Source organism: Zonotrichia albicollis, chromosome 8 (genome assembly GCF_047830755.1).
Source record: "Zonotrichia albicollis isolate bZonAlb1 chromosome 8, bZonAlb1.hap1, whole genome shotgun sequence".
NCBI lineage: Eukaryota > Metazoa > Chordata > Aves > Passeriformes > Passerellidae > Zonotrichia > Zonotrichia albicollis.
Window position 1 is genome coordinate 31,068,381 of NC_133826.1, and position 15,135 is coordinate 31,083,515.

Sequence of the window (15,135 nt, forward strand, 5' to 3'; positions counted from 1 at the left end):
TTGGTGTCTGGGGTGAGGGCGGTGACCCCCGCGAGTGCTGAGGGCGCTGGACTCCGCCCGTACCGGGGCAGAGGGCACCGGGCCCGGCTACCGGGAGAGCCGCTGGCTCCCGGGCCGAGGGCCCCGCCCCGCCGAGGGCGGCGCCGCTGCCGTGCCGCCCCGTTTCCGGTGTCATGGCGGCCGGAGCGCGGCGGCGGCCGGGGCTGGGGCCGGGGCCAGTGCCGGGGCAGCGGCGGGGCCGTGGCGGGACGGCGATGTGAGGCGGGACGGCGCCATGTCGGGGTGCGCGTGGGGCGCGGCGCCGCCGCTGCTGGAGGCGCTGGGCCGGCTGTGGGAGGTGCAGGCGCCGTTGGGCAGCGGCTCCTCGGCCTCGGTGTACCGGGTGCGCTGCTGCGGGGATCCCCGGGCTCCCCCCGGCGCCGTCAAGGAGTTCGTGCCGCCCCCGGGGCCGCGGCCCGGGCCCGCTCGCCGCCCCGGCGCCCGCCCGCCCGCCGCCGACTGCGCCGAGTACGGGTTCCGCAAGGAGCGCGCCGCGCTCGAGCAGCTCCGCGGGCACCGCAACATCGGTAACGGCACCCCCGCACCCCTGCCCCGATCCCCCACACCCTGCTCGGGCACCTCGGTCCCTAGAGCACCCCCAGGGCAGGCTCCCCCTGCCGAACGGGTGTCTCCAGACCGCCCCCGCAGCCAGGGAAGGGAGCTCCCGACTGCTTTGGGAATACAGGATGCCCCCAGACGCATCCCCAGGCCAGTGTGCCCCTCGGATTGGCACCCCTGGGTGGGCAGATTCCAGGGCCCCTCGCCTGGACGCTTCCCTGCAGTGAGTGCTCCTGGGTACCCCACCCCTTCCCCGGGTGGGGGCTCTGCAGTGACATCTCCAGGGTGGGCAGGAGGGATGGGCAGGGGGGCTCCTGCAGGCGGGGTACCCTGGAGCCCTCCTGTGGGCAGGGTGCCGGACCCCAGCAAGGACTGGGATCCCTGCGGGATGGCTGTGGGACGGTGTGTTCCCACTGCACTACAGCTCCAGGGCTGCCTTCCTGGGTGGCAATGGGCCGGGGAAGGGAGGAAGCTGTGTGTCAGAGGTGATTGCTGGAAGTGCCAAAGTTCACCCACCACTGATATTTTTTGTTGGCATGAAATGCTTTTGAATGCCTGGACACCCAGACAGCACATGGGTTCCCACTCTGCAAAGGTTGTCTGTCACTGGGTGAGAGTGACAGGTCTCTAAAGAGTGGCACAGTGTCCAGTTTGCCCACTGGGATGTGCTCATCCATGTCCCAGAGACTGTCCTTCTGAACAGGAGCGCTCAGCCCTGTCACTGTAGCAGTGTTGTGGGACCAGCCTGTCCTCTGAAGCTCAGAGGGGTGAAATGCTTTTCCCTTGCTTCTTCCTCCCTGGTTCTCCATCTCTCTGAGCATCACCATTACAAACCATCCGAGCTGCTGTTGTGGTGAGGAGCAGTGGCAGGTGCTGGCTGCTGCTCCTTACCCACGCCTGTCCCCGTGTCTCGTTGTAGTGACACTCTATGGCGTGTTCACCAACCACTACTCTGCCAACGGCCCGTCCCGCTGTCTGCTCCTGGAGCTGCTGGACATCAGCGTGTCCGAGCTGCTGCTGCACTCCAGCAACCAGGGCTGCTCCATGTGGATGATCCAGCACTGTGCCCGGGATGTCCTGGAAGCCCTGGCTTTCCTGCACCACAAAGGCTATGTGCACGCAGACCTCAAGCCACGCAACATCCTGTGGAGTGCAGAGGAGGAGTGCTTTAAGCTCATTGACTTTGGACTTAGCTTCAAAGAGGGGAATCAGGTTTGGAATGTGCTACTCTTGAGGCAAGATGGCTCTGTGTTGAATTGTGTGGCTCTGTGGTGTTTTCCAAGTGACCTGATCAGAGTAGGAGCTGAGCTGGTGCTGAGGGTTAACTGGAAAGGCTGAAGTTATGTCTGCCCCAGAGACTGAAGCTGTGTTTCCATTCTGCTTGCATGTCTCTGGTTTCTGTTGATGTCTTAGCCTTTGTGCTACAAATTCCAATGTTAATGATGCACTGAGAAAAGTGGTGTCTCAGCTTCCTGGAAGGTTTGCTCGTTTTTATGTGGTCAGACGACTGGGAGCACCCAGAAATGTAGAATTCCCTTTTATCATCCCTTACCATGTGTTGTAGTAATCCAGGCTTTGCCATCAGCCTCCCTGGCCAAATGTGTTATCTCTGGCAGTGTCCTTGTGCTTGCCTTTACTTTCACCCTATCTTGAGCAGCCTCCCTTCCTCAGGAAGTCTGGATGTTTCTTTACCACACGAATCAAAAGTCCATGGTCTGGTCCTGGGTGGGCAGTGTCTGTTGTACTCTTTGTCCCATTTGCTGGTCTCCTGCTCCATCTCCTTGCTGTCACTTTTGTTTTGATGCTACTGAGTTGTTTGTCCTTGCCCATTTTCCTCTCTTCCATGGCTTCTGATGGAAGCAAAGAGCCTCAGGATATTCTGCTGTTGGCTTGATAGATCTTCCTTTCACTCCTCCCTCTCTCAGTAGCGGCCTGTGAGGAGTCTCAGTAAAGCTTTTCCATCAGGTAACCTTGCAGCACACCTGCCTTTAATCACTGGGTGATAGATGGCAAATTTTTCTGTGCCTTCCTACAGTGTCCTGGTGTGTCCTGGTTTGTCCCTATTCCATGCACTTTACCCACTTAGCAGTTTTAAATTGATATACTTTTTTACTGGTTTACCTGGGATTGACAGCACAGCCCACTGATTGTGAATATCAGGGGATTGTGTGGGTGACCTATCTCTGAATTGTTTGGTACAGGAGTTGTTTTTAATGTTTGGACTTCTTAACTCCCCCGTGTTGTCTTCAGTTCTCCCCCATTCTTGGCTGAGTTTCTGGTGGTAATCTGTTGCTGTCTGTCAGCAAAATACACACTCCTGGTGTCCTGTGTCTAATGCAGGTATTTTTATTTAATTCAGGTCTGTGTTTTGCTGCTTGCTGTGTGAGTTGCCTCATAATATTTGATGGGGTGTTTTATTTGCTTCCTTGGTTTCTTCCAGTCTGCTTTCTTTGGGCTGAGTTTCCTTTGCCCTTTCTCAAAACCATGCTGGTTGTATGTGTGAACCTTCTGACCTTGCTTTGAATGTGCACCAGGTACCAGAGTCCTGTCCCCACCCCTGCCTTGGGCCACAGCCTGCATGCATAATTTCCTTATCTGAGCCAAAGACCATGCTACTTTTATTTATGCCAAGCTTATCCTTACACAAAATTTCCTGCCATTGCTGTTTAACAGGGAATGGTTGTACACAGAGCAAAGTTTCAACCTCTTAGAGCTCTCAAAATGCTTTAGGTGGTAGGAGTGAAATTCCCTCTCTCTTTTTGCTGGTGCCATTGATCACAGTGTTTTCTCTATCTCTAAATGTTTTTTGGGGACCTGCCAAGCTGCTTCTGTTGCCATGCTGGAGGTTCTGCTCCCTACTGATAGGAGGAGGGACAAGGATGAGCAATTTGTGTATCATTTTTAAGTTCATAAACCATTTTTGAGCTCTGTTGCTGGAAGATGTCTTCTGTAAACTTTATTTTCAGTCAGAGAACCACATAATCTTGGTCTGAATATATTGCCATGGTAAGAATTCCTAATCCTGTGCCTTATCCAGGAGGAAGTAGGCTTGCATATTCTTCTGTCATTCCTTGTGTTGCATCAGTGTGTCTAAAATGAGCCCCCACATGTTGAAAAGACCCAGCAGTTTGTCTTTGGACTCTTAGAAGACTTGGCTGGGCAAAGCCACAGCTGACTGAGCAGGTACTGCCTGCTAGCAGGAGACTGGACTGGAGCCTTCAGAGCAGCCCCTCTATAATTCCCTCATTTCCTTGGAGCAGGCAGCTCCAGTGTGGGCATTTCCTCTCACTGTGCCAGCCACAGCAGCTGGGCAGGTGCTGATTGTGCAGCACCTGAGGCTTCAAGGGCAGATGGAAGAGGGGCATGGGAAGTGCCACTGATGATTTCCTTCTCTGAGCATTCCAGCTGCTTGCTTCCAGAGAACATCAGCACCTGAGCAATGGCAGCAGCTCCTGGTGCTCCCTGCTCAGCCAGGGCTGCTCCCGTGTGGGAGCATATTGGGGGTGTTCAACCCTTATTCCAAATTTTCTAGCATCATCTGCATGTAGGAGAGGTTAAAGGGCCAGTCCCCAGGGACACCCAGCCCCTTCCTGCCAGTGCTGTTTCAGAGGTCACATGTTAGTGCTGCTTTGCTGGGAGATGTTTTTCTTCCAGACAGTCCTGCTTTTCCCTCAGCACAGCAGTATAGGGAGCTGAACTGCCTGCCTTGCACAACTGGCTCTACAATGCTTTCTGTCAATTTAGCAATAGTGTTTTGGAGACCCCTTTGGAAGGATATCAGAACCGATTTAAGGATAGAGTGGAGAACCTGAGTGTGAAAAATCAACTTTTCCCCTGTGTTTTGTCTCCTGTAGGATGTGAAATACATTCAGACAGACGGGTATCGGGCTCCAGAGGCAGAGCTGCAGAACTGCCTGGCACAGGCAGGGCTCCAGAGTGAGACAGAGTGTACCTCTGCTGTGGATCTGTGGAGCCTGGGAATCGTTTTACTGGAAATGTTCTCAGGAATGAAACTGAAACATACAGTCCAATCTCAGGAATGGAAGGTGAGACAGTTCTTGCTTGCACCAAATTAATCCTTCTGCCTCTTATTCATAATCTGGATTTGTGAGGTAGCACCTGGCAACTAGGTAGTGTTTCCAGGATGTTTATCTAATCCTATTGTCTTGAGAATTAAGATTCCTGAGCCTTAAAGACCCACCTGCCCCGTGGGGCTGGCTTGTCTGAATGCTGCTTGTGTTCAGGTTATGAAATAGGGGTGTTCCAGGAGTCTCTGTTTGGAGCCTGGGTCTTGGCCAGATTTGGTAGGCAAGCTGTGCTGGCTGTAGCTGTGGCATAGGAGGAAGAACAAAACCAATGCCTGATGACTGTCAGCTAGTTCAGCAGCACAATGGCAGAGGAATTATTTGCTGGGTTTAGTTTAATGTTAGCTGTAATTTGGGGATCTTCTTCTAAGTTTGTATCCTGAGAAAACAAGAGGAAAGCTCTGTATTGTGAGCCTGGAACCTACCTGTCCTCTGTTCTGTGTGCAGTAACTTTTTGTGCTCCTCTTCCCAAAAGGAGTATCCTTTCAGCATCAGAATCTCCACTGCAACAGAAAAGTTTCTTGCATGTGGAAATTTCCAGCTTTTGCTGGCAAATGGGAAAAAGTTGATTTGATGTGAGCCTGCTAGTTTAACGTGTGAGGCTTGGGCATTGGGAATCTCTCACAAAACCCCAGAGAGCCACAGCCCTCTGCATGCACTCTGCAAAATGATGGGGTATGGCAAGCTTTGCACAGTCTGGTTTTACCTCCCTAATCACTGTTTCTTTTTCTTCCCAGACAAACAGTTCTGCCATCATTGATCGCATATTTGCCAGTGAGGGGGTGGTTAATTCAGCCATTCCAGCTTATCACCTCAGAGACCTTATCAAAAGGTACTGCAGCATATTTGATAACTGTTCTTTAAGGATGTGCTCTGTAAAGTCAAGCCTTGCTCTTAGCAACTTTGAGCCCACACCTAACACTTCCTTTTCCTTTTCCTTTTCCTTTTCCTTTTCCTTTTCCTTTTCCTTTTCCTTTTCCTTTTCCTTTTCCTTTTCCTTTTCCTTTTCCTTTTCCTTTTCCTTTTCCTTTTCCTTTTCCTCCCCTTTCCTCCCCTTTCCTCCCCTTTCCTCTTTCCTTTTTTTCCCTCCCCTTTCCCTTTTTTCCTCCCCTCCCCTTTTTCTCTCCCCCTGTGCTGGTAACAAGCACAAGCATTAGCAGAGATGTTTCAGTTCCTCAGATTTTGGCACAGTTTGGAGTAAGCACATAGAGAGTGTCAGTCATTATGTTGATTATTTGCTGTTTCAGTGCTTTGCACTTGCAGCTGAGAGATTGTATTTGGAGAAAACCACAGACTTTGCTGCTTTTGGGGGTTGTTATCATAAAAATGAGGGAGGGGGCAGAAAGTGCTGCTCTCCACTGCTGCCAAGATTCAAAGGCACTTTTGCAACTCTCCTGAGGAGTCTGCCAGGGGGGTTGTTTTCACTGTGCTCTGAGGTACAGAGGGAAGAAGACACAACTTGGCACTAATAGCATTAGGAGCCCCTGGTAAACCCAAGTTAGGGATATTGTCAGGCAAGCTCTGGGTTATTGGCTGCTTTGAACCCCATTTGAGAAAAGATGTGGGAGCACCTTGGAGTGTGATCACTCTCATGAGACTGCATGTATGCCTGAGATGTGGGATGAATGGCCTGAGGATGTGGAGCTGGAACTTGTTGTGCTCCTTGTAGACTTGTAAGTGAGCAGTTCTCAGTATTTGGTGCTGAGAGACATCAGGAAGGAAATCCTGCTCCTCCATCTACCCAAAATGCTTTCAGGGGATCCTTCTGGTGTGCTTCAGCTGCAAATTGCAAGATGTGCTCCCCACTCTTCTCCTTGTACCATAACCACCCCAAAGATGGGGTGTTCCTCTATGCTAGCTTCCAGCCTGAGGGGAATATGTCAGTGCAGGAATGTCACATGCATGAACATAAAGGTGTCTTCTCTTACAGCATGCTTCATTGTGACCAAGGAAAACGAGCCTCTGCTGAGAAGGCTTTATGCAGCCCATTCTTCAGCATTCCCTTTGGTAAGCTGTGCCTATGGCCCCTGCTCAGGACTCTCTCAGCTTGTGCTGGAAGCAGCACAGAGGGCAATTACTGTTGTTTTTTGGCCTGGCCTCGTTGCTGCTCCTCTGTGGCACTTGCCAGCTCTCCATGGTGCCACAGGAGGGAGGTCAGATGATGCCTGTGCTCTCAGTGCTGCCTTACTCCTGCAGCCACACAGGCTGTCACTTTTTCCTAGCTGCACTCTGATTAAACTCTGTCTCCAAGAGTGTATTGGCAGCACATTCATCTGAGGCACAGAAATAACCAGGATATTTACCTAACACTCTGACTGTTGAGGTGCATTTGAAGAGAGCAGTGCTGTTTATGGTGAGTGGATGGCTTTTCTTACACCAGCTGTTTCCCAGTTCAGAAATCTCCAGGAATGTGAGCACCTTGGGCGTGGGCTGGTGGTGGCATCTGCTGCTGCCTCTGCACAGGTGCTTTGTGGTGGCAGCCTGGTTCTGCAGTGAGTGCCTGCAGTAACCTGTGTGGCACATCATGGACAGATGTCACTGTGGCTTTCATCTAATGCTGTCCCTTAGATTTAATAAAATAGTGGTGTTTCCTCAAGACCTCCCCATGTGTGTTGCAGGCAGTCAGCAAAGGTGGGCTGACACCTCCCTGTTCAGGCTTGTGTCCTTCCCTGTTTTCTGGTCCAGATGTAACTTGAGTAGCATTCTCCAGAGCTTGTCTGCCTTCAGGAGCACCAGTGAGGAGCTGTGCATCCAGCTTTTCTGAAGCCTGAATTAATGCTGCAGCCTGAGCTAGCATTTCCCCTTGAATCTTAGCCCTGCTTTTCTTAAGCTCCTTGGTGCACCTTGCAGCCAAGATTATTAAGTATTACTTCTTATAGATACTGATATTTCTGTATGTCAGGCAAAGGTGACAAACTCATTCCTGTTTCCAGACTTCACATGTATCTCAGAAGCTGGAGCTGTTCTAATCAGAGCTGCTTTCCATGGCTGAACCTCACAGCCAGTGCTGCTTTGGAGCAGAGGGAATTGTGTGTTGGCAGTGCCCTCTGGGCTGGTTTTAAACACACAGAGCTCTGACTGTACTGAGGAAGGTGCTTCTGTGGTTAGTGCTTGGAGTTTATATAACAGCTTCCATTTTGCTTAGTGCTCTTTGCTGCTGCTTTTCTTTGACAGACTTGCACATATGCTTGTCTGCACAAAGAAGCATTTACTGCTGCTTTCCTAGCAAGTCAGAAAATGACCTGTCATTGCCTTTCACTTGGACACAGCTTATCTGTTTAGAGCAAGGACAGCTGAGAATAGCTTTCCTTGTCATATACAGCTAAGTCTTGACTTTCCTGTTCATCAAGTTCTTTCCTGTGTTGTCAGTGGGGTTGGTGTCACCTGTCATTTGCAGAGGAGCTGGGCAGAAAGCACCTCCTAGGGCAGAGGATTGCCAGAAATGGATTTGTCACTTGGGTACAAGAAGACCAGGTGTCTCAGTTCTAGGGGCTGGTTTGTCTCCCTCTCTGGAAAAACTCATATGAAATAAAGGACAGATTTGCTTTAGTGTCTGTCTTTTCTCCCAGGTCGCAAGAGACAGGACAAGAAGAAACAGCCTCACGTTGTCCTGGAGAGATTTAGATTGGTTGTTAGGAAAAATTTCTTCAGGGAAAGGGTTGTCAAACATTGGAACAGGCTGCCCATAGAAGTGGTGGAGTCACCATGCCCATTAAAAGATGTGTAGATGTGGCACATCTGGGGACATTGTTTAGTGGGGAGCTTGGCCATGCCAGGTTGGAGTTCATCATTTAAAAGGTCTTTTCCAACCTAAACGATTCTATGATTCTGCAAATAAAAGGAGTAACATATAAGACCATGGTGACACTTAAATGTTGTTTCAGTCTTCAGTTCATCTGATGTGTCTTGGTTGGAAATAGTCCTAGAGGTGCACTAGGAGCTGGAATGTGCCTGGTTGTGTGAAGACAGCACCTTCCTTCAAAGGGCTGCCCCTGGGAGCTGTCTGGCCATCATCTGCACTGATAAGGCCTTTAATACTCTGAGCTTTCCCTGAGGGCTCTTCCATGACAGGCAGGGGATTTACAGCTTCTGTGCTTGCCTTGCATCTCTTCCTGCCCTGTGAGATCAACATCTGACTGTTCCTCACAGGCATTGTGTGCTTAGCTGGGGAAAGTATTTCCTAGAAAATAACAGCTCACTTTGCAGCCATGGTCAGAAGGCTCAGACTGGAGAGATGAAACCATTTGCCTTTTCTCTCCCCTCTCACTGTAAAGTGGCAGAGCTGTGAGGTCCTGCTATTATGTTCAGCTGCAGTAGCTCCCAAAACAAATAAACACATCAACATTCTCCAAGTACTGCAAGTTGGGTGCCCAGATCTTAAATTCATTAATGGCCTGTCACTAGTATACAGGAACATGAAATCAAGCTTTTTTTCTGCAGAAGTGACACTGTCCCTGTGGCTTTGGGTTTCTAGAGGGGTGATTATCCTCAGAATGTGATTGTCATTAGCCTTTTCTCCTTGGCTGTTGCCTTCTCCCACAGTGGCATCTGTGCTGCCCTGCTCCTGGCCATCCTGGAGCTGCTTGTTTTCTAGAGCCAAGTGCCCCATGTCCAGCAGCCAGAGGGTTTATTTCTGCTCCTGTGAAGTCCTTCAAGGATCACCTTGTGACCATGCTCAATTCTGCACCATTGCATTGTTTAAGCAGCTGAAGTATGGTGCTCTTCAAAACAGCGGATTGCAGTTGGATTTAGAGGGGAGGGAGGTTTATATGGTGTTCAGGGAAGAACTAAAAGATATTCTAAGGAGATATGAGGCCTGTGCCTTAGTTCAGCTGAGGAATTGGAATTAGGGAAGCTGGCCAGCCTGCTTTCAGCTCATCTGGGAGCAGTGACAGGAGAGGCAGTTGCAGAGTATTCCTTTGATCTTCTCACATCTCCATACATATATGGAGTAGTTTGTTCAAGTAGCACAGCTCTTGAGATCACATCAGTTTCTGAGACTGGGCTAAGTAGACACAATTCTAGCTTTAATTTGAAAAGCAATTTCAGATGCTAGCATCAGAATAATTGCAGAGTGCACTGAACCCTTTGGAAGAGTCTCTCAGTGCATAGGAAAGATAAGATGGAAATGGAGAATTCAGACTATAAATGCAGTTAATAGTGGAGACAAGCAAAACTGTTCTGCAGAGAGCAGTAAGTGCTTGAGTATCACAATGTGTATTGAGTCATCTTCCTCTTTGCTTGCCCCTTTGACATTGACTTTGTTTCTTTAATTCTGTGGGTGTCCAACAGCTCCCCATATTGAAGACTTGGTGATGCTCCCCACACCTGTGCTGAGGCTGCTAAATGTTCTAAGTGATGCTTCTCTGCAGTGTGAAGAGGAATATGAAGGTTGGTGCAATTCCCATATAGCAGTGTTGTCTTACAGACTTTGTTTTTCTGTGGCTCTGGGGATGTGAGAGCAAGCAGGTGACCAATTCATAGGCACAAGAACAGCAAACAGAGCTGCCCAGCTGAGCTTTGATTGCAGGGGGTCAACTGCACCAACAGAGAATAGACTGAGATTGAGAGAGAAAGCAGAGTTTGTAGGGAATTCTGGAAGAATCCCAGATTTAAAAAAAAATTATTTTCTTCTTTGATTAGATGCCCACCAAATTCCCAGTGTGTTTGTGGCTCTGAGCTTCTGCTGGATATGTACAGGACTCGGAAGCCCAATAGCAGAGATCCTTAAAAATTTGCCAATGAACTTAGCCAAGATCTCAGCAGAGAACTAAAATTTCTCACTGGAGTTCCCAAAGCGTGGTGGTGACCCCACAGTGTGGGATTTGTGTTTCTGTGTGCTGTCAGATCCCCGTGAGCGGCACAAACCAGAGGGGACACGAGCTGAAAGGCCCAGTTCTGCTCACACAAAGAGGGATTGTGTCAGCTCCTTCAGTCCCCTCCTCCAAGTGCCATAGCAAGCACTCCTAAATCCCCAGTGCTTTAGCTGCTGGAACCTGCTGCTGGAGGTTCACGTCTGTGGGTCTGTGTTCCTGAGCCTCACTTCACACACTTCGTCTCATTATGTGGCCATTAATCAGTGTCAGCTTCTGCTGTCACCTGGTGCTTGTTTATTTTAAATTGAGAGGGAATGAATATTTGTTATCCAGGTGTTGTTGATGTGTTCATCTCACCTTCGCTTGTTTCTTGGCTCACCCTGCTTTGCAAAGTGAAAGACAACGAGCTCTTTCCTTTCCCAGATATCCTGGAGGACATAAGGGAGGAGTGTCAGAAATACGGACCAGTGGTTTCCTTGCTTATTCCCAAGGAGAATCCTGGTAAAGGCCAAGTAAGTGAAGGGGGGGGAAGAAGCTGTGTGTTCTGTGTACACTCCATGTGCTTCAGGACTGCTGCTCAGGGCCTGGAAATCTCCTGGCTGATGGCAGGGCTAAAAATAAATGGCTGTTTTGAGGGACAGCACAGCTTCCTTCCTGGTTATGTAAGGTTACCTAACCTGGGAAGTGCCCAGTCAGCTTTGGCATGAATGGAAGGAATGAAGAGGAGAAGCCAATGGCTGGGAGAGGAATTGTTGAGGGTATAGATCACCAGCATACTTTCTCCCACTTTACTAACTGGAGGAGCAGGAGATGAAATCCCAGTTTGGAGATTGAACTCTTAGCTTCTGTGCTCTCTGCTCAACCAAGGATGGAGGGGAAAAGTTTGTTTAGGAATGGTTTCCCCCATTGCAGAGGTGGGAGGGGGCAAGTGGCATGGTGCACTGGAAGTCCTACTTCTCCTCTCTCTCTTTCAGGTCTTTGTTGAATATGCAAATGCTGGTGATTCCAAAGCTGCCCAAAAAATGCTGACTGGAAAGATTTTTGATGGCAAGTTTGTTGTGGCTACGTTTTACCCACTGAGTGCCTATAAGAGAGGATATCTGTACCAAAACTTGCTGTAGGCAGTAGCAACAATCAGGAGAGTTGTCTTGCTCCTCTTCCTCACGTGTTTTACAGTTGAATGTGTAAAAGAGCTTCCTAGCCCTGCTTCCGAGTCATCTGTGAAGGAGAGGTGCAAAGGACTTGAATGGGCTTTGAAACTTTTCTGCTGCTTTGTGATGTGCTGAGGAGGCCGGGCCGCTTTGGGCTGCTTGTGTGTGTGCTGTGCTCGCTCATTTACAGGGGTGTGGCTCTGCCCGGGGGCAGGAGGGAGGCAGGGGCAGATCCTGGCCACGGCTTCTCAGTGATTGGAAGTGAGACCCAAGTCTTGGCCTTGGCTCCGGGGAGAGCATTTCTGTGTTAAGCTCTTCTGTAACCAAATCCTCTTCTCCGGTGTTGGAGGAGGAAGAAGGCTTGCCTGCTTTTTGTTGATACTGTTATAAATAAAGCAGCAGAAACACCATCCTCTCTAAACCAGACCAGGAGGACTTTTGAGTCTTCTGACATAGAGCAGAGAGAGGCACTGAAATTGGATCTGCTGAGCCTGTGGGGTTGCCCTGTCCTTGTGACTGAGCAGAGCCATGCTGGGCTGAGCAGTGACGTGTGGGTGATGCCTGTGGGGAGCTGAGCTTGCTTGTATGCCTGGGACTGATGGTGGAGACCTGCTCAGAGCAGTGCCAGCCCCAGTCCCAACACAACCTGTAAGCACTTTGTAGCCTGAGTAGATGTGAAAACCCCGCCGTGTGGATTCATCTTTGTAGCACAGACCCTGTGCTGGCACTGATGCTCCCTCTGATGCCAAATCATCTGTGATATGTAAGCTCTTTTGGTGATATTTTTGGAAAGGAGTGCTACAGCACACAGTATTCTTTGTGTCACAGCAGGACTCCTGCCTTGGGAGTCTTATAAGAACAAATATTTGTCCGTTGTAGGTCCCACGCTTGGCTTTTCTGTGTTGTGCATTTTGGTTTTGCATTAACCCATTAAGACTTGTAGATTAGAAGCACTGACACTTTTGGTCCTTCCAAGGTTACAAAAAGGGCTTGAGGCAATCTGAGATCCTGTATGGAAAGGGCTTAAGCAGTCACTAGACTGGACTGGCCAGGAGAAGGTCTTTCACAGTGTCAGGGACAGCAGCCACATGCCTTTGGGGAAGACACTGTGGTGAGCAGCATCACTGCCCCAGAGCACACTCTGCTCAGTCAGCTGCTGCCACGGGGCAGCTCTGCAGAGGCTGTTTGCCACGGATTCCCAAACCCATGCACCCAGCAGAGCCTCTCCTTCAGGGTGGGCAGTCTGCTCCTGATGGGCACAGTGTGGAACAGCCCTGTTGGAGAGTCACCAGTGTGTTCTGGCTTGTGGTCTTGGTCCCAGTTTTAGTGAGGAGGAAAGCCCTCCTGAATTCTTTTCTTCAGACAAAATACTTGCAACAGCTGCCTGAACCATCCCTGACCTTCCGTGGAATAATACCTGAATTACCTTGCAGTTCACTGTTTGCATCTTGCTGATGCTGGACTTGATGGAATCCTACACTTCAAAAGTTCCTCTTGATTTTTGCCCTGTGCGTGGTGTGTCAGGAGATGCAATGTCTGTAGCATTTCTTGAGTCTGAGTTGCTTTCTGTGCTGGTCTATAGTGCTGTCTACTGTGGCCCTTACCAAACTCCCTCAGAAAGGACCAATCTCTGAATTCTTCTGTTGCCTTTGGGATGGTGGGCTTGCCAGGGAAAAGAAAAAAAAATAAAATCCCACAATGAGTTTTAAGGTGTGATTTGCTGATCAGATTTTTCTGGGAATGATGCTGCTTTGGTGTACATAGCTGTTCAGCAGCCTTTGCATAGGTGGGGTGTGTGATTCATTGCTTTTAATTTAATTGTCCTTTGAGTGAAGCACCTTTTAGTGTCTGGGAGGAATTGAGTGGTAACTGGATGAGGGTTTTTCCTGTGTGGAGAGCAGTGTTTAAAGTCTGGCTGGGTCTTGGCTGCCCTCCTCAGCTCTGCAGTGCTGCTGTCCCTGCAGGTTGAGCCAGGTGAGAGCGCTTTGGTGCAGACGTGCACGTGTTGAATGCCACCCTGGCAGCAGCACTGAGCTGGCAGGAGCAGACCCCAGAGCTCCTGCCCTGCTGAGTGCCAGCCCAGTGGGGCCCCAGGGAGCTCCCCTGGGTGCAGGGTGAGAGCTCTGTCACGGGCAGCAGCACTGGGACAGGGAGATGCTGGGATGCGGGTATGGAACTTGAATGTGTTCAGAGTTCTCACAGCGTTTGTCTAGGACTGTGAGCTGCTCTGTCATCTTTCAAGCATGACTTTTTCAGAATTCTTTCAATCAGAGATAGAGCTGGGCCAGGATTCATCTTCAGAGGGGAGCTACAGCCTATTCCTGCAGCATGGCAGCTCTTCCACCAGAGTTTGGCTGGGGTTTTGTACAGCTTCTTTAACAGGGGCTAAATAAATCCTCCTGATGCAAACTCCTGCTACCAGACATTTTTCTCCAGATGTTCATTGACCAGGCTTGAGCACTGAGCTGGGTAAAAAAGCCCAAAGCTGCTTTTCTTTATATTCCTCCTGGCAAGAGCTGAAGATATTGATCTCTGTCCTGTCACTGGATCCACCCTTCTGCAGGCTGTGGGGTACAGGGAGGTTTAGAAGCATTTAGAAGCATTGTTACTCCTCATGCTCTGCCTTCAAAGACTTTTTCTATCAAGATGAAGCTCACTCTGGTGTCTCAGTGACTGTTGGTGTCTTGGCACAAGTTTTAGCCCTGCTAAAACCTTTGAGTTCCTTAACTCTAGATTGTATCTGAAGTGTGCATGATGATCAGTCCAAGGCGCCTGTTGTGGTGTGTCTGGGATGGGCCTGGCTTTCCTCATCTCCAGATTACTGCTTGTTTGAGGTGCCCAAGTGTTGAGGCTTTCCCCTCAGATGCTCTCTGAGGTTCCAGGTCTGTGTTGCTGTCCCCAATAACCCTTGGTGTAGCATCGACCTACATAGTCCTACCCTAGTTGTAGGGTACCTGGTGTTTAAATCACTGGCCAAAGCACAAGTCAGCTCCAATCTTAGCTGTATTCCTAATTTTATTCTCACTGGTCTTCAGCCTCGTAACAAGGTAGCCTGAGCTCGGTGTTGTAGCCAGGTTCTTTCCAGAGGGTTCAGTACACTTCCTGCTGCTGTGCCGGATCCTGTAACCACGTGCCTCCCTTCGGGTTTGATGTCAATTGTTGTATCCGTCATGCACCATTGCTGAGCAGATGTGTGCTTGGTACAGGTGATTAATAAACCATGCTTCAGTACGAGCTGCTTGTCCAGCATGTCCTTCTTCTGGGATACTGAGAGGTGTCGTGTGGCTGAGCAAGTTCTGTCACCGAGCAGCAGGGCCTCGGTGTGGGGGACAGGAGTGTGACCCAGCCATGGCAGCGCTGGTATCTGACAGCTTGGAGACCATGGCTGTCAGAGCTCCTTCCAGTTCCAGTCAGGGGTGGACTTAGCTGTGGGATGGAGGGGGCTTTAACATCATTATTGGGCTTTAACGAAGGAGGGGAATTTCA

The 15,135-nt window shown here is 49.9% G+C and overlaps 1 protein-coding gene across 1 annotated transcript; it reads left to right on the plus strand.

Moving 5' to 3' along the window:
• Nucleotides 1-131: 131 nt before the first annotated feature.
• UHMK1 (U2AF homology motif kinase 1) lies at nt 132-14,883 on the plus strand. Its single transcript, XM_005493603.4, has 8 exons — nt 132-566; nt 1,517-1,809; nt 4,452-4,643; nt 5,420-5,514; nt 6,613-6,689; nt 9,975-10,073; nt 10,922-11,010; nt 11,473-14,883. The coding sequence occupies exons 1-8, from the start codon at nt 275-277 to the stop codon at nt 11,617-11,619; spliced, it is 1,284 nt and encodes a 427-aa protein (XP_005493660.1). The 5' UTR covers nt 132-274; the 3' UTR covers nt 11,620-14,883.
• The last annotated feature ends 252 nt before the right edge of the window (nt 14,884-15,135 follow it).